General features: G+C 35.8%; 1 protein-coding gene across 1 annotated transcript; it reads left to right on the top strand.

The window, feature by feature from the left end:
* Window positions 1-1,747: 1,747 nt before the first annotated feature.
* Window positions 1,748-22,872, top strand: LOC127073375 (pyruvate, phosphate dikinase, chloroplastic). The gene is made up of 20 exons (XM_051014529.1): window positions 1,748-1,966; window positions 2,078-2,285; window positions 16,914-16,970; window positions 17,065-17,298; window positions 17,570-17,707; window positions 17,877-18,039; window positions 18,138-18,373; window positions 18,486-18,614; window positions 18,714-18,893; window positions 19,204-19,341; window positions 19,767-19,931; window positions 20,020-20,181; window positions 20,280-20,369; window positions 20,548-20,864; window positions 20,985-21,114; window positions 21,355-21,483; window positions 21,613-21,750; window positions 22,037-22,114; window positions 22,221-22,312; window positions 22,398-22,872. The coding sequence occupies exons 2-20, from the start codon at window positions 2,085-2,087 to the stop codon at window positions 22,438-22,440; spliced, it is 2,820 nt and encodes a 939-aa protein (XP_050870486.1). The 5' UTR covers window positions 1,748-1,966; window positions 2,078-2,084; the 3' UTR covers window positions 22,441-22,872.
* Window positions 22,873-23,548: the final 676 nt, after the last annotated feature.

The following is a 23,548-nucleotide window of genomic DNA, read 5'->3' as shown; positions in this document are numbered from 1 at the left end:
GAGATAAACAACACTTGTTAACTAATCAAATACTACATTGGAATCATTTGTTAAATCAGTTGTTGCTACCGATTTGGAATATTGCAATTGAAGCGTGAACAAGACCACACTTTGTTTTCTGATAAAGGCACAACATAAATATTATCATAATTAAAAATTTCAATCATGAAACCATCTGGATAATGGAAGAATAACTAATCAACGTATATTCTATTTTCCTCTACTCTGTTTAACTCCACACCTTAAGAATAGACATCAAATCAAACAATTAAAAATCTCTATCCATCAAAATTAAAATTTTAAAAACTACCTCAATCCATAAAAACTGAAACTTTAAAAACAAATAGAATAAGAACAAAATCCATTTTTTGGATTTGAAAAAAAAGCCACAAAAAACTGAAACTTTACAAAAAAACACGAACAAGAACAAGGGACTAAATTAGTTCATATCTACAAAATATATCAATTGAAGTGGTGCTTTATAAGCATTGTGTGAAAAATATGTGAACATAACCTTGTAAATCAAAATGTTTTTAATACCAAATTTTCACCAGCTTCTCAGATTTACACAATGCAAGACATACCTATCATAATACTGGTGTAACTTTTTAGTTGAAAATTTAACGGTCTGGATATAAATGTAAGCAAGAAAAATTCACTGCTCATTGGAAAACGTAAAATAAAAAATAAAAGTATTTGACCTAAATCATTTATTTTTTACGGTCCCTACAACTACAGTGTGTGTGTGTGTGCGCGCGTCAGATTTAACTATATTTATCTTTGAATATTAGATGCATCCTCAAAAGCAGACATACCAAAGCTACAATAGTCAACCCGCAAGCCAATCCAATGTGTTGCAAATCATCGGCGTCAAACTCCAAATCTTTTGATCCAAGACATGTACTCTGTTGTTGTCAACGTAGGCGCAAAAACAAAACCCTATCCTCCAATGGAACATGAAACTTCTTTTCTTTAGATCTAGGAGTCTTTGTACGTTTGTCGTTGAAATTAAAGACAACCCTTGTTAGATTAAATGGAAAGTATTGTGGTGAAAGCTGAAAGAATCCAATGAAATAAAATTAGGGTTACAGTGATTCACATGTTTAATAACAAATAATAATAAATTGAAAATAAACAAAATAAAAAGTCATGTAAGATAACATAATGTCAAGTAGATTGTCACATATGCATAGTTTAACGTTTTTTTTTCCAAAATTTAACAGAATGAATCAATTTGACTAATGAAACTGTTTTAAGGGACTATAATATAATATTTTTAACTAAGGGACTAAAACGAAACAATAAATTAAATTAAATTAAGGGACCAAAAATTGAATTAAACCTAAAATCAATTTTATATTTATAAAAAAATAAATAATAAAAAGCTTAAAACATGTCATCATAACTCTCCTTGCAGTTGCTTAGAATGTGTCATAACTATGATAGATCTTGTCACTTACCATGACATTCACTGCTTGCATGCAATCCATCTCAAACATTACCTTGTGTTGTGCAAACCATTTGATAACTTTAATATAGCTTCTAGTTCTGAAGCCTTTCAACAGGACGAGGCCTAACATATATACAAATTTAAAACATTTTAAAATAAATTAAAAATCAAAATTTGTTGAGATTAAGAATCTGACAGTAAAAAAAAATTGTAGCACTATACTATCTTTTGAATTTTACAATATGTGTGCCACTTGCAGGGACTCTTATCCAAGGTAAGAGACAAATACAAAGGCTTGTTATTCTTCACATAAATAAGTAGTGAACATTAGCTAGCGAGTCAAAGAAAGTTTCATTATGATGCGACTTATATAATAATAACACCATAATCGTAATTTCGTCCACTCATTTCTCATCATACCCGCCTCATATTTGTCAATAATTTTGAAATATCATTAAATAATAATATAACTCACAGAACCATTCCGAATTTGGGAAGCTAAGATCCTTTTTTCAGGTACGTCAATGATTTCATATTAAGAAACTGTATACTTTTTTTTCCTCCTTTTGTTAGTATTTTCTTGCTATTATTATATGGTTTGTAATGGTGAAAGAATGAATGAAACAGACGAAAGATGTCTTCCATAGTAAAAGGTATAATCATAAGGACAACAGCAGATAATAGGCTTTTGAATGGAAGAAGAAGCACAAGGTTGCAGTGGCAGGAGTTACAGTTACGGCTTAGATCAACATGGAAAACCAGAAAAACAACGTATCAGATTTCAATTCGAAGCCAAGCTATTGTTACCCCAACAACACCATCTACCACCAAAAAGGTACATTCATTTTTATCTTCTCCAACTTTTTCTTTCTTTAACTTCCTAAGTAACAATATTTATCATTACAAACTGTGAAAAGTTACTTTAATCTTTGGATCAAAACTAAAAATAATGGTTGATTTAAAAAGCAGTAGTAGATAAACAAGAAGTTGTTTACTCTACGCAATTATAGGAATATTCGTGTCTATTTGGGATTGTGGAAACATTGATCATGAGATTTTTGTGAAAGCATTGAATCGGTAACATTGAGATATTGACAAAACACCTCAATTATAGACTGTAGATTGTTTCTGGACCACAAACTGGAGACTTATATCTTGCACTCCTACCATTGAATATGACACTCCTACCAATTTTTAAAATGTCAATAATAACTCTCATAGTTTAACATCTATAAATTTTTACAATATATATTTTTTAAAATTACTTTCAAAAAATCATTTAAAAACAAAATATTCAATAGTTATAAGTAAATTACTGCAAAACGTATAATATCGAAAAAGAAAAAAATTTATTTTATACCATATTTATATTGTGATATATAAATTCGGTATAAATTAAGGACAAATTTTATCTATATCGAATATAGGTAGAAATTCGTCTATCCAATTTTTTTTCTCATTCTCCAAAAATCTAATGGTTATGTTATCCTATATAATGATATTTTAATTACAATTATATCAAATAAAGTCACACAATAACATATAATGTCACAGAGGCAACAAATAAAGTCCACAACCAACGACGAGTAGTCATAGAAAAATCTAAACTATCCACCACAAGTAACGTGTGTTGTCATCGATGTCAAAACATAAACCTCACCATTTGAGTTTATCAAACACATGAAATAATTAGAAAAAAGAGTTATCATTTTGCATCTATCATCAATAATTCATACCAGGTGGTAGAGGAGGCGGTAAAATATCATTTGAGTGTCCTCCAATAAATGAAGGTCCAACAACATCTATTGGCTTAACCGTTTGAGTCAGTTGGGATGATGCCACTCTAAGTAATCATCTAGTCATTGTTTTGGAAAAGACACAATCAATGCGTTTTGTATAATCACATTGACACTGCTCACCATGTTAGCACGAAACCATCATCAACGTTAGATGGTACTACAAAGGATGGTCTAGGTATGCCCTAGAAATAGCCAAACTAGTAGAGACATCGCATGTAAATCAGTAGTAGTAATACTCTTCAATCGTCGATAACCTAAAAATATTGTTGTGACGTCAAACTTTCGATGTACTATATGGTCAGTGTACGGAGTCCATATAACATCATCTAGGGATAGAGCACCGATCCTCCACTTGACTCCTGAAGGTCACTTGGATGAAAATGCTTGGAGCCTTATCTCGTGGCCCGTGGAGAGACATATATGATAAAACCATATCACGTCTATCACCAATGGACGGAAAATGCCTGCATATTCAATATTAAAGTAAATATATCATATTAAACATGCAATTTAAACACAATAAATATGTACAAATAGAACATAATAACTATTTATATACCTGAAATAGGCTCATATAACCATCAATTTGCCTCGTCTTAAATGTAGTTGCCTCTACAATGACATGATGAAGTAGCGTCACAATAACATAGTCTCATGCCCAACTATGAAATACAAAGACGATGAACATATCTATGTATCTCACATCAATGTAGACATGCAACTTATTTTCCAAAATAGTGCATCCAATAAGATGCAACAAGTATACCCTAGTGGCCTCCTGGTACATAAAATGCTCCACCAGTGACACATAAGTCTCTTGGAGCCAAGAGAATCGAAAACAAGAACTCCTATTAAGCTCAAACTCCTCCAATATGATCCTTCACGTAACGCTCAGGTATGTCTTTGCACATATTGTTGCAATCTCGACGCTCGCCAATGGAGGGGTAAACAAGTTACCTGCAAGTAGGAGATATAACGGTATGGAGAAATTGTCCATGGCTCACCAAATGGAAGATGAAATGTAGATGTCTTCTTATGCCATCGCTCAACAAAAAACATATAATAATGGAGCATCAAGCACCGTGAGCGAAAAATCTACCATCATCAGCAGACCAATAACATTTACCCATCTCCTAACCTCCTTTGACATCTGCATAACTGAGAATTTCTTCAGTTTTAAACTATGAGTAGGGGCCTTCAATGGGATGCGGTTTATAACAATTAAAGTATGAATTATCAATTACTTTTAATTAACTGTTAATACATAGAATCAACTTAAATTAAAATATTCATACCTCTCATTGCCATAATTAGAATGCAACATGATCGACATACTATATCAACAAGATAAGGTTGGAAGTCTCTCTAGCGAATCCCTCATCTGTGGGACCATCATGAACGTTACTTGTATCAGTCTGATCAGACACCTTTACATGGGCCTCTGGATGAATATGATCGGGTACAACAACATGTGCCTCCTCATCGTCGCATATAGAGCGTCAAACTATACCTCATCTACGACAAATAGTATATGGTCCGCGAGTTTCTTTGATCCTCCTGCGGTGAGAAATGATGGGAGATATTTTACCCGTCCTAGTGTGCAAATGACCATTAACATCATCTATGTTGTCTCTGACAGATCTCCCTGTAACAACACTAACAAGTTTGTCTCTCAAACTAGGTACAATGCTACCATATCTTCCTTTTTGTTTCACTAAAAACAAAAATAAATCAAAAAAAAAAAATTACCTACCAAATTTTGGAAGAATCCGGTGTCACCCAATGACTATCAAATTCTCACAACTATCTAGTGTTATATGCACTTCCGGTGAATATAATGATAAGTCCGATATAAACTCAAACACTTACGCTTGATATTTTAACAAATCCGATTTAGACCCATGAATTCACAATTTAATATAACAAATATTGTATAACCTTTTGCATTTATATCAAATTTGTTAGAAAAATATGGTATGATACAAAATATTTGACATTAAATATTTTACAAATCCATATAAAGGCATATATTTAATGCATTTATATCGAATTTGTCATGAATTTGAATAAAATCCAATATAAATTTATAAAACAAAAAAAGTAATAGTTTTTTTATTCGTAATGTGTTGAAGGACAGTTTTTAAGTGTCGGGTTTTGTTATCGTATCCACAGAGATTGTAAGATATCACTGCCGTTCAATGGTTGAATTAATCTTAACTTAAAGTAACACTAGGGTTTTGGGTTTTAATCAAGTTATCTTGCATACAAAGTAATTAATTGCGGTAAAAGTTACGTTTTGATTAATATGAGAAATATTGTCAGAGTTAGGTTTCAATGATTACACTTGCTTTGCATGTTTTTGCACGGTCAACAATATTATAAACTCCTTTAGATGATAAATAATTTCACAAAGTCCTCTCAATGCGTTTCTCTCGAACACCCATTGTGAGTTTTGTCATTTTGATCCATTGTTTCTCTCGAACACAATCTATCAAAAAGACAACGTTTTGGTTCAACCTTATGGTGAACAAAATCATTCGTTACTATCTCTAGCTAACAAACAAGTTTGGATGAAAACCTAGGTCAAGAATCGGTAAACATCTCTCGATCAAATACCAACACAAAGAGTTTTAAATAGAAACAAAGTTTTCATCATATATTTACCGTTAAAGAGTTTACATATGAGGATCCTTACATTTACACACAAAGCTTGGAAATCACCTACATCTAACCTTGACAAATGGAGACTTAGCTACTCATTTTCATGGTAGCTTGGTCGGCAAGTAAGAAAAGAGGGTTGATCAACATCCAAGTCGAATGATCGAAGTTGGATGGGAATCCACCGTCTTTTTGTGAAGATGGTTGCTAGATGAAGAGAAATGAAATTAGGGCATAAAATCTCCCTCCAAACAATGCTGTAAAATATCTAAGAGAAAGTACAAAAAATGGAAAAGTTGGTAAAAAGTGGTCTCAAAGTGGTATGGGCACAAAAGGTGGCACCTGCTACTTATAGACAAGTGCAGAACTGTCACGTTCGCTAGGCGAGCAGAATGGCTCGCCTAGCGAAGGCCAAAAATGGGCACAAAATGCCCCTGCGCCCAGAGAAAACTGGGCCTGTGGAACTGTCATGTTCGCCTAGCGAACAGACCTTCGCCTAGCGAAGAACTCGCTTCAACCTTCGCCCCAGCGAGGTTGAGAGGTTTTGCTACTGGAATGCTCGCTGGGGACTCGCTAGAGCCTCGCCTAGCGAGCTAGTGCTGGCTGCTCTTTTCACCAAAACAGACTGAATTCGCTGCCACTTCGCCTTCAGTTCGCCTAGCGAATTAATTAACCAATTTACTGGAGCCTTTCGCCAGGAGCTCGCCTAGCGAAGGTTTTGCTTCGCCACATCCTCGCCTAGCGAGCTGGCAGATAGAATGCTTGTTTGCTTTGGTTCCTTTGCCAATTTTGTTGTGTCTTCATTATCAATTAATTCATGCCTTTCCTGCACAATAACACACACATCAAAGGCACCAAGCTTGTTTATCAATGTAATGCATTCCATGTAAAATGAATGTGGTTTTGGCAATTTTAGCAAGGCAAAAGAGTGAAAGATGCCCACATATGATAGCTCAAATAAGCACTTTTGGGCATCTAACAACTCTCCCCAACTAGATTCTTGGTTGTCCTCAAGCAAAGTATGCCTCTTTGAAGAACAAGAGGATTTGCTTTTAAGAAAATGGTTTTTCCGAAGTTGGATAAACGGCTCAAACACAAGCGAAATCCGTAAATACACGTTTCCAACGGTTGTGAATAAAATAATACATAAGAACTAAAACTTAAATAGCAATGCAAAATATTTATCTATCTGCAACAATACTATTCTGAATGAATCACCCTATCTCTCCTCTTCGAATAAGGATTGAAGATTTAACGCGTTTGCAACCGCGGGAATAATCTCACTCTCTAACAAATAATGAAGAAATCAAACAGATTCATACAATGTCTAACAATCATAAGTTGTACTGTGGAAACAAAAAGATCACTAAGGGCTTTTCGGTTGAAGCTTGGTCGGGTTAACAAACAAGGGACATTTCTAAGGCCATTGAAACGAAAGTGCCGATGCAAAAGAGACATTCACAGTAATATTCACACTACTCGACTTTGTTTCCTTTGTTTCTTATTTGTAACCTTCACAACACATATTCCACAACTCAACTCTTATTTTTCACTATTTTTCTTCCAAGCAAGCATTCATTTTCATTCTTTATATTTTTGTTCTTTTCTTTCACATCAAATGTACAAAATAGATGTTTATTTTCTACATTTCCTATACATATATTTTTCTATGCTTGCTCGGTTTTTCTTTTCTTTTTCAAGAGTTGTGGAATTTACCGATTCTTTTTCGTTCTCCCCAACTTATTTCTTCCACAACCTAAGTGAATGCTCTTAACTTCTTACGGCAAAAGAACAATAATCAATATTTTCCGGGTTGTAAAAAAAAAGATTTTTGAGATCTCGCTTTATTTCAAGCCGAGATTCAACTGTTTAGGCTCAAAGGGGTTAACAAATACTCTCTCTACTCACAGGTAAGTTGTTTTTGGATGTAGTTGTGCTCGAAAGAAAACAAGTGCCTTGATCATTTCTAATTGCTTCCACAATTTCACAATAATAACAGACAAATAATGAATCACATGAATCAACAAAACTTATTAGAATCCAGCATTTAAGTGAACAATGGAGGTTTCCTCACACTTTGTGGTTTAGGTTCTAGATGAAACATTCATTCAATTATGTTGCACAAAGACAATATTCAATTTACCAAAAAGAGTAAAGTTCCTAATGCATTCTAAAATTCTAGCCGACGGTAACCATGTACCTTAGCTTCATTCACTTGTTATTCTTATCATTGCCATCCAAGCTCGGATGCACCTTCATTGGGTACTTCTTGAGGAGCAACCAATCTAGAAGGGTTTGCCACTCATTCAACCAAAAATTTATTAAACACACAAAATTAACAACAAACATAAATATCATTAACTGAAAAATAAAATTTTGTTCGTGGGGGACAAAACACCCCAATAGTACAACCCATGGTCAAAATACAAAATTCAAAAGTACAAATAAAAATGCCATAATAAAAACTGAAATACAAAAAACAAAAACTTAACCCACAAAGGGCTCAAGACTCCTCCTCACTACCGGCCTCAGAACCGGTCGCCTCATCATCATCCTCATCATCATCATCAGCTCCCACCCCCTCAGAATAGACTGGCACGTCCACGGGTCAATTTGCATTAGTCAGAAACTGCTCCCGTGTCATCAAAGCATGTGCACCACTACCCTGCAGCTGCAAACGCTGCATCGAGTCGTGCATGTCAATCATAGCCCTCTGCGATGCTGCCATCCACTGGAAATTGTATTCACACGCAGCCCGCAGGTATGGATCGACCCTGGGAGTAGAAGCACTAGGACCATCAGAAACCCTAGTGCTACCTGAGGCTGCACTGCTGCCGGTGGCCTTAGCTCTGCAGTATTTTGCCACATACCGGTCATCAATAGGAGCCGGGATCCTAACCTGACCCCGAGACGGAAGTCGCACTCGTGCCTTAATGCACAGGCTCATAATCAAACAAGGGAATGCAAGGGGGCAATTCACCCGAGCCCCCGACTTCAGTCCGCTCTCTATTACCGTCTTCAGCTCATTGGCAATGATCCTCGCCACATCAATCTCAACATTGGCGAGGATGGAATGTACTAAGTGTGCCACTGGGATCGGCACAGTAGATGTGTGGGATTTGGGTTGTATGTTGGTCAAAACCAGAAGAAGAATCAGCTGAGCCATGGGAGTCATGTCCTCCCGATGATATCTCATAGGAACCCCAGATGGGTTCGGCTCAACTGATTTTCCTGGTAAAAGCAGGGCGGCTGTAATTGCTGGGATATCCTTGTGCAGCCGGAGGTCAATATGGTACTGGTCTCTTTCATCAGCACCCAGCTGAAGCGGCTCCCCGAGGATTTGGTTGATTGTATCCCTGTCAAAAGGAACTGGCCGACCGGCCACTCTAGAGACCCAAGTGAAGGGCTCATCATCATCTGGCAATGCGTTAGCGTAGAACTCCCGCACCGTAGCGATGTCATAGTGTTCCAAGGGATTTATCAACCTATCCCATTTCTTAGTATCGATCAACCCGGCAAAACTCCGATACGTGCCCTGTGGGTTAATCAGAAAACGCTTCTCAGGCAAAATGTTTCGCTTCTCCAAAGCGATGTACCGTGCCGCTTGTTTCGGGCCCACAAACTTGTCGTGGTCGAATTGGATCGGCACGGTTCGTGAAGTAGTTGCCGCTCCCTTTCTTTTCTTGCCAGCACTAGCTCTTGACTCCATTCTGCAAAACAAGAGATAAAGCAACAAACACGAAACAAACAGATTAGAACCAAAACAGTTTTTATAAGGGACTGGTTTGCTCGCTGCTGCTTCGCCTAGCGAAGTGGCAGCGAATGCTTGTTTGCTTTGGTTCCTTTGCCAATTTTGTTGTGTCTTCATTATCAATTAATTCATGCCTTTCCTGCACAATAACACACACATCAAAGGCACCAAGCTTGTTTATCAATGTAATGCATTCCATGTAAAATGAATGTGGTTTTGGCAATTTTAGCAAGGCAAAAGAGTGAAAGATGCCCACATATGATAGCTCAAATAAGCACTTTTGGGCATCTAACATAATGTCGCAAAACTTTTTACATAATGAAAAATATTTGATTTACTTTTACAATTTCATTTTTTTAAAAGACGTTTTGATTATTTCATCCAGTGTTAAAAGGTACCATGTTCAATGATAGTCGTGCTAGACATAATTTTCAACAAATTGCAAAGCAAACCTTAACGCTGATATGAGGCCCAAAACTAAATAAGGCTACGAGAATTTCTTATCCCACCATATGGGATGGAAAAGCATCCTATGAAAAACCCAAAATGCCCCTTAGATTTCGAAGATGCATTTTCGGATGCATCTTATTTTAAGTCAAAACGTTAACTGATCCGGAGATACATGTCCGCAATATTTTAACACATATCCCATGTATCTCTCTCTAAAATACTCATTTTACACGTTTATTGTTCTGGAGATGCATCTTCATAACCTATTAAAATAGTGCAAATTATGTTAGTTTTATGGTTATTCAGATGAAAATGACGATTTATAAATGTTAAGGACCTTGTTATGTGATGGGCATTAAACCATACAATCGATATGTAAAAAATGACATATATAAATTCAAATGGTCAAAATAAGTCATCAATCGATATACAATAAAGTCGAAAGAAATACACAATAAAGTAAAAATAAGTCAAAATAAAATACAATCGATAATAAATCCAAAGTACAAATACTATATACTATTGCGTATGCCGGACTACAACTCCTCTGGCTCTTCTACCCCCGTCCTCCGATGTTGTTTCCGGTACATCAATTTCTCTCATGCCTCCGTCATAATGGCATTTAGGACCCGCCTCACCTCAGACCCATCAGGAAAGATACCTCTGTCAATGTCTGTCTGTCCAATCTCCACAATGCGACGATATTTAGGCAAGACATAATAAGCATGATCTAACTATGTATGTTCCTCCTCTAGTATATCCTGATGAGCTAACCTCGGTGGATCTCCTGCAGAAGCCTGCACCATATACAAATGTGGCTGCATCTCATAGTGATCGACATAACTTTTAAAATGCATATCATCGGCAACCAAGTGGTCAAGGTACACTATAAATGACTCTGTCTCCTGGTTCCATTTAAATGGGGGAAATGCAGAAGCACGTGATATATCCTCAGCAAAAGTCGGTACACATGACCAGCCAAAGATATGCGGGAAGTGTTGTAGGATCCAAGCCTGAAAAGTGTTAGACTACACGAATCATCAGCAAGGGCGTTGCAAAAATGTAATGAAAATGTCACACAAACACTAAAAGATCAATAAATATTACTGTCAGTGCGTGATGCTGCCTGTCACCTGTTTCATCTTTCACCTATAACCCTCTGATAAATTTGAGTACAAGTATACCAAACAAGTGACCCATCAGTTGTACTCATTGATTCACTCAAATTCCTTGAAGTACCGTAGGTAGAAGACATCCATATAAGTGACACTCTTGTCAATAAAAACTGCAGGTATGCTCTCATAGCATACGCTCTATGGAGTCATACCAGTTCGTCATCACCTTTAGTATGCTCTGCTCTAAGGAGCTAATCTATATATACCTTTTCAAGAATTCAAACCTAGCATGAGCCCCTCTGGTTTTTTCCAACCCCCTCATGGAATCCTCTAGGTCAACTCCCAGATAGTCTACCATCAACTTGAGTGCCTCATATTTTCTAATCCTCCCATGACCTAGAAGTTTCCCCCTAATTGGAAGATGCAGCTGAAGGAGAATTGCCATCCAAGGCGTAGCGGAATATAAAAATTTCTCCTTTAATGATCCTTACGAATGGGCATGATCAGTGATAGAATCGTTACCTCTTGTGGCGATCACGAACGTTGAACGATGACAACGCCTCTACTCAGTCCACACGAACGGATTCCTTCAATCTCAGTACTAGCTGCTACGAATGAAGGCTTTGAGTGAGAGAGAGAGAAACGAAATGCAAGAGTGACAATGCTTCTACCCAAGGGTTCTATTTATAGAACCACTTGTGTGGGCTTCAAGCTAAAAAGCCCACTTAAGTGTATTTTGGCCCATATCTTATAATATGCCCAAAATCACTTAAGAGTGTGGTACCTTACCATATTTCGTATTCCATTTAAGTGCACTGTACCTTACGGTGTTCCTTAGTTACTCTATCTCCCATCAATCCGTCCTTTGTGTGTGACCCTGTAGGTTTTCACGATATTGACAATTATGTTAAATCACGCATTTAACATAATAAACAGTGAGCGGTATCTAGCAACACATCACTGCTACCCAAGTCACGAAAATGTCATGTGATCTGACAAATCCTTCTGTGATAATAATTATGTGTATAATTACCCTTTTGCCCTTATGTCTATATTGAACACAAGGCATAGACCGTGTCATCCTTGTCCAGTTCAATATTGGGCCCATAGACATTTATCCTGTTACGCAGGATGGGCAAATTCCATCTAGGTCACTCATGTCCCTTAGCATTCTTCGTGGAGTACCCATCAACTGTCTTTATGGTTATCCAGTTACGGACAACGTTTGATCAGCAATAAAGCACTCGACTCTACATCTAGGGTCCATAGTGGTTTCAGGTCGAAGAGTGGTATACACCATTATCACCATGAGAATAACTTATGACACTTTGCATAACTTTCTATATAGTATTCTCATAGCGGGTCAATCCGGTATAAATATTACTCTTAATATTCATACTTATGTTTAAGACTTGATAACTCCTTATCCATGATCCATGAGATGTGACCATTAGTCTATATACATAATAGTCTTCATGCTTTAATCTTATCCCATTTCACAATAAAGCTCGACTACGGATACTTTAAGAATAGTGTCCTTATGTTTAATGTGCTCTCATGATTAAGTCACACTTGATACATTAAACAGACTATCTATTCCAGAGACTTTATTAAACAAACATAATAAAGAAAAAGCCTTTTATTATTAATAAACAATTCAATACAAGTACCAAAAGTATTGGCTTCTAGGGCTTACACCAACAATCTCCCACTAGCACTAGAGCCAATCAGGCATACCCCTAATGCCCATAGATCTAGTATGACCATCATGCTTCTGCTGCGCAAGAGGCTTTGTCAGTGGGTCAACAATATTATCAAGTGTAGGTACTCTACATATTTTCACATCTCCTCTATCTATTATCTCTCGAATGAGGTGATAACGCCTAAGTATGTGTTTGGATCGTTGGTGAGATCTAGGCTCCTTAACTTGTGCGATAGCACCATTGTTATCACAATAGAGACCAATGGGATCCATAATGCTAGGAACTATGTCAAGTTCACTAATGAACTTTTTGATCCAAACAGCTTCCTTTGCTGCACTTGAGGCAGCAATATACTCGGCCTCGGTTGTAGAATCAGCAATTGTATCTTGCTTTGAACTTTTCCAGCTCACAGCGCCACCGTTTAAGCAAAACACATAACCAGATTGCGATCTAAAGTCATCCTTATCTGTCTGGAAGCTGGCATTAGTGTATCCAATTACAGCTAACTCTTCCTGACCTCCATATATCAAGAATGAGTCCTTAGTCCTTCTCAAGTACTTAAGGATATTCTTGACAGCTACCCAATGGGCATCACCAGGATCAGATTGGTACCTACTCGTTGCACTTAAAGCATACGAGACATCTAGTCGAGTACATAGCATGGCATACATGATAGATCCTATTGCAGATGCATATGGAATCTTATTCATGCGATCCCTTTCTTCCTTAGTAGAAGGGGATTGTGTTTTTGATAGACACATGCCATGTTGCATAGGTATGAATCCTTTCTTGGAATTATGCATGTTAAAGCGTCTCAGCACTTTGTCTATGTACGTACTCTGACTTAGGCCAAGCAGTTTTTGTGATCTATCTCTATAGATTCTGATTCCTAATATATAGACTGCTTCATCTAGGTCCTTCATAGAAAAGCATTTCCCCAACCAAGACTTTACTTGTTGCAGGGTAGGGACATCGTTTCCAATGAGTAATATGTCATCTACATATAATACCAGGAACACGATCATGCTCCCACTAACCTTCTTGTAGACACAAGGCTTATCTTCGTTCTTGATGAATCCATATTGTTTTACTGTTTCATCAAAATGAAGATTCCAGCTTCTGGAAGCTTGCTTCAATCCATAGATTGACCTTTGTAACTTACATATCTTTTGGGCTTCTTCTGGTATGTCAAATCCTTCAGGTTGTGTCATGTACACATCCTCAAGAAGATTCCCATTAAGGAAAGCAGTTTTGACATCCATCTGCCATATTTCATAATCATGATATGCAGCGATAGCAAGTAAAATCCGAACAGATTTAAGCATTGAAACTGGTGAAAAGGTTTCATCATAGTCAACCCCATGAATTTGTTTATATCATTTTGCAACCAGTCTTGCCTTATAGGTATGTACCTTACCATCCATGTCAGTCTTCTTTTTGAAGATCCACTTGCATCCTATAGGGTTAACTCCTACAGGAGGATCTACCAAGGTCCACACTTGGTTTGTGTACATGGAATCCATTTCAAATTTCATGGCTTCTAGCCACTTCTCAGACTCGGGACCAGTTATGGCCTCTTGGTAGGTCACAGGCTCATCTTGATCCATGAGTAATACATCACCTTGATCTGTTATGATATATCCATATCTCTCAGGTAGGTGATGTATCCTGCTTGACCTACGTTGGTCTTGTTCTACTTAAGCAGTTACTCTTCCATAACTATTTGTATTCCCTGCTCTAATTCCTCCATAGATGTATCGATACTTTGTGATTCTTGAATTTCTTCAAGCTCTACTTTCCTCCCACTGATTCCTTTGGAAATAAAATCCTTTTCTAGGAAAACTCCAGTTCGAGCGACAAACACTTTGCCCTCAGAAGGATTATAGAAGTAATACCCTCTTGTTTCTTTAGGATACCCCACAAATAAGCATTTGTCAGATTTGGGCTCAAGCTTAGTTGAAATTTGTCGTTTCACATAAACTTCGCAACCTCAAATCTTCATGTAAGACATATGTGGTTTCTTACCACTTCATATCTCATATGGTGTCTTCTCAACCTCTTTGGATGGAACACGGTTAAGTGTGTAAGCTGCTGTCAATAGTGCATGTCCCCAAAAGGAGTTTGGAAGATCGGCGTGACTTATCATCGATCAGACCATGTCTAACAGGGTTCGATTTCTTCTCTCAGATACACCATTTCATTGGGGTGTTCCAGGAGGAGTGAGTTGGGATAGGATCCCACACTCTTTCAGATGGTCATCAAACTCTAGGCTTAAATACTCACCACCTCGATCTGATCGAAGAGTTTTAATATCCTTACCTAGTTGGTTTTGTACTTCATTCTTGAATTCCTTGAACTTTTCAAAGGACTCTGATTTGTGTTTCATTAAATACACACAACCATATCTACTGAAATCATCAATAAATGTGATGAAGTACTGAAAACCTCCTCTGGCTGGTATGTTCAGTGGTCCACATACATCAGTATGTATGAGGGCCAAAAGATCATCAACTCTTTCACCTTTTCCTGTGAATGGAGACTTTGTCATCTTTCTAATTAAACAAGATCTGCATGTCTCATATGATTCATAATCAGAAGAGTCCAATAGTCCATCTTTATGGAGTTTGAAAATGTGTTTCTCATTTATGTGGCCTAATCGACAATGCCAAAGATAAGTTGAATTTAACTCTTTAGGTTTCATCCTTTTAGTATTAATGTTATAAATAGGCATTTCAAGATCAAGGACATATAGTCCATTGTTCATTTATGCAGTAGCATAGAATATATCATTCAAATAAATTGAGCAACAATTGTTCTTTATTATAAATGAAAAACCAAACTTGTCCAAACAAGAAACGGAAATAATATTCCTGCTAATTGCAGGTACATAATAACAGTTCTCCAACTGAATTATTAAACCACTAGGTAAAGTCAATACATAAGTTCCTACGGCTAAAGCAACAACCTTTGCTTCATTGCCAACTCGTAGGTCGACTTCACCTTTTGCCAAATCTCTACTCCTTTTTAGTCCCTGTACATTTGTACAAATGTGAGAACCGCATCCAGTATCTAATACCCATGATGCAGAAGTAGATAAATTAATTTCAATAACAAAAATACTGAAGTTGAAGTCTCTACTCCATTCTTCTTATCTTCCAGATACTTTGAGCAGTTTCTCTTCCAGTGTCCGATCTTACCGCAATGGAAGCAGATACCTTCTTTTGCTATGCCTCCACTAGGCCTCAAAGCCTAAAAAATAGGACAAAATTTCTTAAGGCTAAAGAGCATTGTCCAGAACATTTTATTTTATTATATGCAACTTTGAAAAAAATATATATTAAATTTTAAATAGTTTTATAATATTGATAATTATTTTATTATATGTTTAATATTTTCATTTTCTCTTCTTTTTTAATATATAATGTATAATGAAAAATAATTTTGTCCTATTTTTTATTATTTTTTTCTTAATATTTGTAAAATTGAAAAACCGAACTCTATAAAAAAAAGAGGGAGCACAATTTTTTAAAACTAAATTTGTGTATTCAATGTTTTAGAATTTGTAATACTTAAACTTTTTAATAACTTTATTTTTTATTAAAATCATTAAAAATTATCTTTAAGATATCAAGACTCATACTTATATATAATGACTAATTTAAATTTTATATCTATAATAAAAATATATATTTTTGATTATGATATGTTATACCTAAATTTGATAAGCTAACATTTTTATCAACCTAGGCTAATAATTTCTTTTTTGCATTCTTGCCTGGAGAGGTTATTACTGTTGTAATTATAGTATTGTTAGTTAAATTAATGAAAATGATAAAAGTAGTCAAATTTATAATTTTAGTTTCAATGAAGGTTGAATGTTGATAAGCAATGAAGGTGGAATTAATGAAAGCAAAATCACATGGAGATGAGATGATATTGACATTGCCAATTTTTCTTAAACTGATGTGTTTATTTATGTTGTAACAGCGGGTGTTCACTTTTGGCAAAGGTAAAAGTGATGGCAACAAAGCCATGAAGTCCTTGGTAAGCATATTATTATTCAAAATTGATTGATTTCTCTCATTCATATTATTATTCAATATTTATTTTATGCATGTGTCATGTGTGTTCATTGTAGTTGGGAGGAAAGGGGGCCAATTTGGCTGAAATGGCAACCATTGGTTTATCTGTGCCTCCTGGACTCACTATATCAACTCAAGCATGTCAAGAATATCAACAAAATCTGAAGAATTTGCCACATGCTTTGTGGGATGAGATTCTTCAAGGCCTGGATTTTGTTGAAAATGAAATGGGAGCCTTTCTTGGAAACCCTTCAAAACCTCTCCTCCTTTCTGTGCGCTCTGGCGCTGCGGTAAGAGCCTTTATGTCGTAGGGCTTGTTTGGATTGAGTTATTTGTGAGACTGATTTCAACTTATTTATGACGTGTACATAAACTGTTTTCAGCTTATTTCCATAAGCTTCTTTGAAAAGTTTATGGAATCAACTTTTGCTTGAGTTGTCTAAAAAGTTGCATTGCATTATATTTATAGGTGCACTTATCTTTGATTTAAATTTGATTCCTTCTATGGTGTACTTGACATGTTTATAGCATAAACTTGTTTGTTTCCCCTACATGTATCAGATTTCCATGCCTGGAATGATGGACACAGTTCTTAATCTTGGATTGAATGATGAAGTGGTTGCTGGGTTGGCTGCAAAAAGTGGAGAGCGGTTTGCTTATGATTCTTATAGACGTTTCTTAGACATGTTTGGGGGTGTTGTAAGTAGTTATTTTATATCTTATTCCGCAAATTGATTTTCGTTCGCAAGACTTGTTACGCAAGAATTATCTTTAAAGTTTCATTCCAATACATTCCCTTCATGAACATCATATATTAGTAGTACCTTCCTTTGCGTTTGTTGAAACTTTTCTTGTATGTTATATTTAGGTATTGGACATTCCGCACTCATTGTTTGAGGCGAAGTTAGAAAAGCTTAAGTATTCAAAAGGTGTTAAACATGACACTGATCTAACAGCCAATGATCTCAAAGATCTGGTTGAGCAATACAAGAATGTCTACCTTGAAACTAAGGGAGAAAAGTTTCCCTCAGGTACTAAGTTCAACACTATCAATTTCTTCATGTTTTGTTGTGATATATTCTTATTGTCACACTTGTTTTCGTCTTATCTCTTGATTTACCAATTGCAGATCCAAAGAAGCAACTAGAATTAGCTGTTAAAGCTGTTTTCAATTCTTGGGATAGTCCAAGGGCTAATAAGTATAGAAGCATTAATCAGATAACTGGGCTAATGGGCACCGCGGTGAATATTCAATCCATGGTGTTTGGAAATATGGGGAATACTTCAGGAACTGGTGTTTTATTCACTAGAAATCCTAGCACCGGGGAAAAGAAACTTTATGGGGAATTTCTCATTAATGCTCAGGTTTTTACTAGTTGTTATTTTACATTCATGAATCATGCCATTATAATCTTTACTAGTAGTAAATTAATATTTACTTTTGGTGTTGATGTTTCTATAAAATTGTTTATGTTAGGGAGAGGATGTAGTTGCTGGAATCAGGACACCTGAAGATTTAGAGACTATGAAAACTTGCATGCCAGATGCTTATAAGGAACTTGTGGAGAATTGTGAAATTCTCGAGAATCATTACAAGGATATGATGGTAAAAATTTCCCTTGAGATTTGTTTGACTGTTTCTGCATTGTTTGTATGTATCAATAGAGTGGCAGGTAATTCTTGTTAAATTGATATTTTATTTTAGGATATTGAATTCACAGTTCAAGAAAATAGGTTATGGATGTTGCAATGTCGAAGTGGAAAACGTACTGGCAAAGGTGCAATCAAAATAGCTGTAGACATGGTCAATGAGGGCCTTGTTGATATTCGTTCTTCGATCAAGATGGTAGAGCCACAACATCTTGATCAGCTCCTACACCCACAGGTATATACTTTGTTGTAATTAACATAATCCATGCATCGTGTACGTTTAACTTCCTTTTGTAAATAATGTACTCATGAAACAACTTACAATGTCAATTTACTCAAACATTATATAATACTTGAAGATTATATAAGGCCAGAGGTCATCCTTGTATAAATTAAATAGCATCATTTAGCTGAATGGTCTTTATTTTGTTTGATGACTCAATGTTCTTATGTTTAAAAGCTATGTATATTTATTTCCATTAATTTTTCATTTTCAAATGTAAGATGCTCAAGTGTTATTGATTGCTTTATGTTTATTTGTTTAGTTTGAGGATCCATCTAAGTACAAGGACAAAGTGGTTGCCACTGGCTTGCCTGCTTCCCCTGGAGCTGCAGTTGGGCAGGTTGTGTTCAATACTGATGATGCCGAGGAATGGCATGCACAAGGAAAGAGTGTCATCTTGGTATTCTTTTTTATTATCTGTCTTCCCCTTCATTATACTGTTAGAGTATTAAGTGTGAGCAAAAGGTTGTTATTATCACTTACATTGAATGAAAATGTAAGTGTTGAGCCACATAAAAGCGAGACGACCTAGATACTCAATGCCTTAAGATTTTGAATGAATATCTAATGTCCAATCCACTTGTATGGTTGCTCTTATTCAATGCCAGTTTTACATGAATATGTAGTGTACAGTTCACTTGCGTTGTTGCTCTTAGCCCAACAGGAAGATCTTCTGGTATTTTAGATGAAATGCTTATTTGTACTTGGTGCGATTGGACGTATGGTTAGAATGTATATAATGTCCTAGATTTGGTTTCATGACTAGGTTAAACAAACCATCCATAAGCAATCATTAAATTCTGTTACACACTTGCAATATTGAAGGTGAGGACAGAGACAAGTCCAGAGGATGTTGGGGGTATGCACTCGGCCGTTGGCATCTTGACAGCTAGAGGTGGTATGACATCTCATGCTGCTGTCGTAGCTCGTGGATGGGGAAAATGTTGTGTGTCTGGTTGCTCCGATATACAAGTAAATGACCATGAAAAGGTAACCTACTATTCTATATTGTTGACAAAATAAGAAAGATCTTTACATTCAAATGATTTAGTATAATAATCTCCATTTATGATGATAGGTGGTTGTCATTGGAGATAAGGTAGTATCAGAAGGAGAATGGATTTCGTTGAATGGGTCCACAGGTGAGGTGATACTGGGAAAGCAACCACTTTCTCCTCCGGCTCTAAGTGATGATATGGAAATTTTCATGTCATGGGCGGATGAAATAAGAAATTTGAAGGTGCTGCTGCATATTCCTTACTAACTGCAAAAGTTGAGTTGAATCCAAACATCTAATTCTTGTTGGTTAATTTCACTTTTGTCAATCTTGACTACCAGGTTTTGGCAAATGCCGATACACCTGAAGATGCAATAACAGCTAGACGAAATGGCGCTCAAGGGATTGGACTCTGCAGGACAGAGCACATGGTACGATAATATTCAACCCCTTGTTACAACTAACTGATCCTCTTTATATGCTATGATAAGTTGAGTTCATGGATTATAAAAAACTCTCAACACACGACACTTGAAATGACCATTGTTTTACCAATTGACACATGGTAGTTACAAATTATGATTCTGCGCATGTTTTGTTGTGTTTTAGTTTTTTGCTTCAGATGAAAGGATAAAGGCCGTGAGGATGATGATAATGGCTATTACTCAAGAGCAGAGGAAAGCTGCACTTGATTTGTTGTTACCTTATCAAAGATCAGATTTTGAGGGAATTTTCCGTGCAATGGATGGTCTCCCGGTTACAATCCGATTGTTAGATCCTCCACTTCATGAATTTCTTCCTGAAGGTGACCTCGAACAAATTGTCAGTGAACTAACTTCCCAGACTGGCATGAAAGAAGATGAAATATTCTCTAGGATAGAAAAACTCTCGGAAGTCAATCCAATGCTTGGGTTTCGCGGCTGCAGGTTTGTCCTCCTCTTCCTATGATGCTTTTGCATAACAACTAACGACGAATATTTTCCATTCTTAGAAAAACACAACTAGTTATAGTAATTCCCCTCGACAATTTGAAATTACATGAACAGGCTGGGAATATCATATCCAGAATTGACTGAGATGCAGGCCCGTGCAGTCTTCCAAGCTGCTGTTTCAGTGAGTAGCCATGGTATCTCGGTTCTTCCCGAGATAATGGTTCCACTTATCGGCACACCTCAGGCATGATCCTTTTTCTCACTTTAAGTTATTTTTCCAATAGTCCAATTTGTTTCGTATCTATCATATATACATAAAGTTTGCAAGGAAAATTCCGAATGTTCTACCTTGAAATATTAACTTATTTTTCTTTTCGCTTAACAATTTATCCCTTGAAATATAACATGAAGCAAAATTTTGGGTTTGATCTAAATGAAACTCTTGTAATCTTGAAATATAGGCCTAATTATTTTTAACCAGCAGGAATTAAGACATCAAGTGAGTTTAATAAGGAATGTGGCTGAGAAAGTGTTCTCAGAGATGGGCTCTTCTGTAAGCTATAAGGTTGGAACCATGATTGAAGTTCCAAGAGCTGCACTTGTTGCAGATGAGGTAATACTTATCTATCCCTTTGTCTTGAAGATACATACTTGAGTCTTAACATACAATAATAAAAATGTATTAAAGAAAGACAATATTTTATCCTCGTTGCATTTTCTAACTTTATAATCCATTTTGTAGATTGCAAATGAAGCCGACTTTTTTTCATTTGGAACCAATGACCTTACACAAATGACATTTGGCTACAGTAGAGATGATGTTGGCAAATTTCTTCCTATATACCTAGCCGCCGGGATTTTGCAGCATGACCCATTTGAGGTTAGTTGCATAGTCATGTGACGTATGATTTCTCAGAACATTGTTGGCCATCTCTCAGCTCAGGAAACAAATATTTTTCTTTGCATAATTGTGCGTAAAATTAATACATACATGAGCGCGTAGCTCTATCTCTAGACAGAGACTCTGAAATGACTTGAGAGATGTAAGATAAGTGAAAGTTGAAAACATCAAAATAAAATACAATTACTTTTAAGCTATTTCACTATGCATTTTGCTTAATATATAAAGATGTTTGCTAAATTTGAGTTATTGACAACAATTACAGGTGCTTGATCAAAAAGGTGTAGGTCAACTCATCAAATTGTGCACAGAAAAGGGTCGTGCTGCTAAACCAAGCTTAAAGGTAATTTACTAATACAAATTTAAATAAAAAAACTGTCACGCATCTTGATTATTCTCATTATGTCAATTATGGTGTTAAAACACATCTTTCATCGGTTGATTATCAGATTGGAATATGCGGAGAGCATGGCGGAGAGCCTTCTTCTGTTGCATTCTTCGCTCAACTTGGACTTGACTATGTCTCATGTTCTCCTTTCAGGTTAAGTCTTTGGTTCAAAGTTGTATGAAAATGAGATATTTGTATTTTCAGTAGTCATACTAAAAGTTTGAGGACTCTTTTGCAGGGTTCCAATTGCTAGGCTTGCAGCAGCTCAAGTTGCAGTGTAAAGAACAGTTATTTGGCTGTTTCCTTTATAGGGCACAACCCTCTACTTCTGCAAAATGCAAATAATTGTAATTTATTAAACCAAATCGTATAAATAAATAAAGTGAAAGCTTATATAAAATCAGATAAAACAAGGATATACTAACATACTTAATATCAGATAAAGCAAAAGGAAACTAATCTTAAAACTTTTGCACATAAATAAAAATAAAAAAAACTAGAGAAAACATTGCGTGTGTACATATATATTCAGACAATGTTTCTCTTATAATTTATTTTACATTACTTTTCTCTTGTAATTTGATTGCATACCATGTATTTTATGTGTAAGAGACATTGGTGTGGATATATATCGGTATATCTCTGATTCTGTAAAATTATTGTACACGATTTATTGGATGACTAATAATTTCTTTGAAATATTCTTCCAATTATCATCTTTGTTCGAATTAATCGATGAGTGGTGATGTTTTGTGGGAATATAACCATGTACTTTGGGTGATATGAGTCATCTCTTTTTACATATATATATATATATATATTTTTATTCATTTTTTATCTGGCATAGCACTAAAACACTTAATTTAATTTTCAACGCGATTCTAACTTTCTAAGAGACTTAGCATAGTAGAGTTTTGGCTGTGTCCATTCTTTATTCATGAAATAGTTTAAGAACACAATACAAAGGATAAAATTATTGAAATATGAGAGGAAACGATATTTGAATAAATCGTGTGTCTGAATAGCACTACAAAGATTATATTATATATATGGTGAGATTATAGCTTATTGAATTAATTAGATAGGGAATAGTCTATTATATAGGGAATATTCTATATACAGATATTAACATGATTGATTTTTAACACTCACCATTAAGTTGAATCATATATGTCATATGAGCCAAGTTTGTTATAAATGTAATTCATTTGAGAACTCCTAAGAGATTTAGTGAACACATCAACCAATTGGTCTTCAGATTTGATGAAGTATGTGGTGATTTCTCCTTAAATTACATTGTCCCTTACATAATGACAATCTATTTCTATGTGCTTGATCCGTTCATGAAAAATCGGAATGGATGCAATGTGAAGTGTCACTTGATTGTCA

The sequence above is a fragment of the Lathyrus oleraceus genome, chromosome 4 (assembly GCF_024323335.1).
Source record: "Lathyrus oleraceus cultivar Zhongwan6 chromosome 4, CAAS_Psat_ZW6_1.0, whole genome shotgun sequence".
NCBI classification, from domain to species: domain Eukaryota; kingdom Viridiplantae; phylum Streptophyta; class Magnoliopsida; order Fabales; family Fabaceae; genus Lathyrus; species Lathyrus oleraceus.
This window is presented reverse-complemented; position numbering and strand designations above follow the sequence as displayed.

What these genes read in the sequence shown, in the direction of transcription:
- LOC127073375 (XM_051014529.1), top strand. Translation starts at nt 2,085, where the DNA reads ATGTCTTCCATAGTAAAAGGTATAATCATAAGGACAACAGCAGATAAT. An exon ending in ACAAAGCCATGAAGTCCTTG is followed by an intron (nt 16,971 to 17,064) that starts GTAAGCATATTA and finishes TGTTCATTGTAG; the next exon opens with TTGGGAGGAAAGGGGGCCAA. An exon ending in AAGGAAAGAGTGTCATCTTG is followed by an intron (nt 19,342 to 19,766) that starts GTATTCTTTTTT and finishes GCAATATTGAAG; the next exon opens with GTGAGGACAGAGACAAGTCC.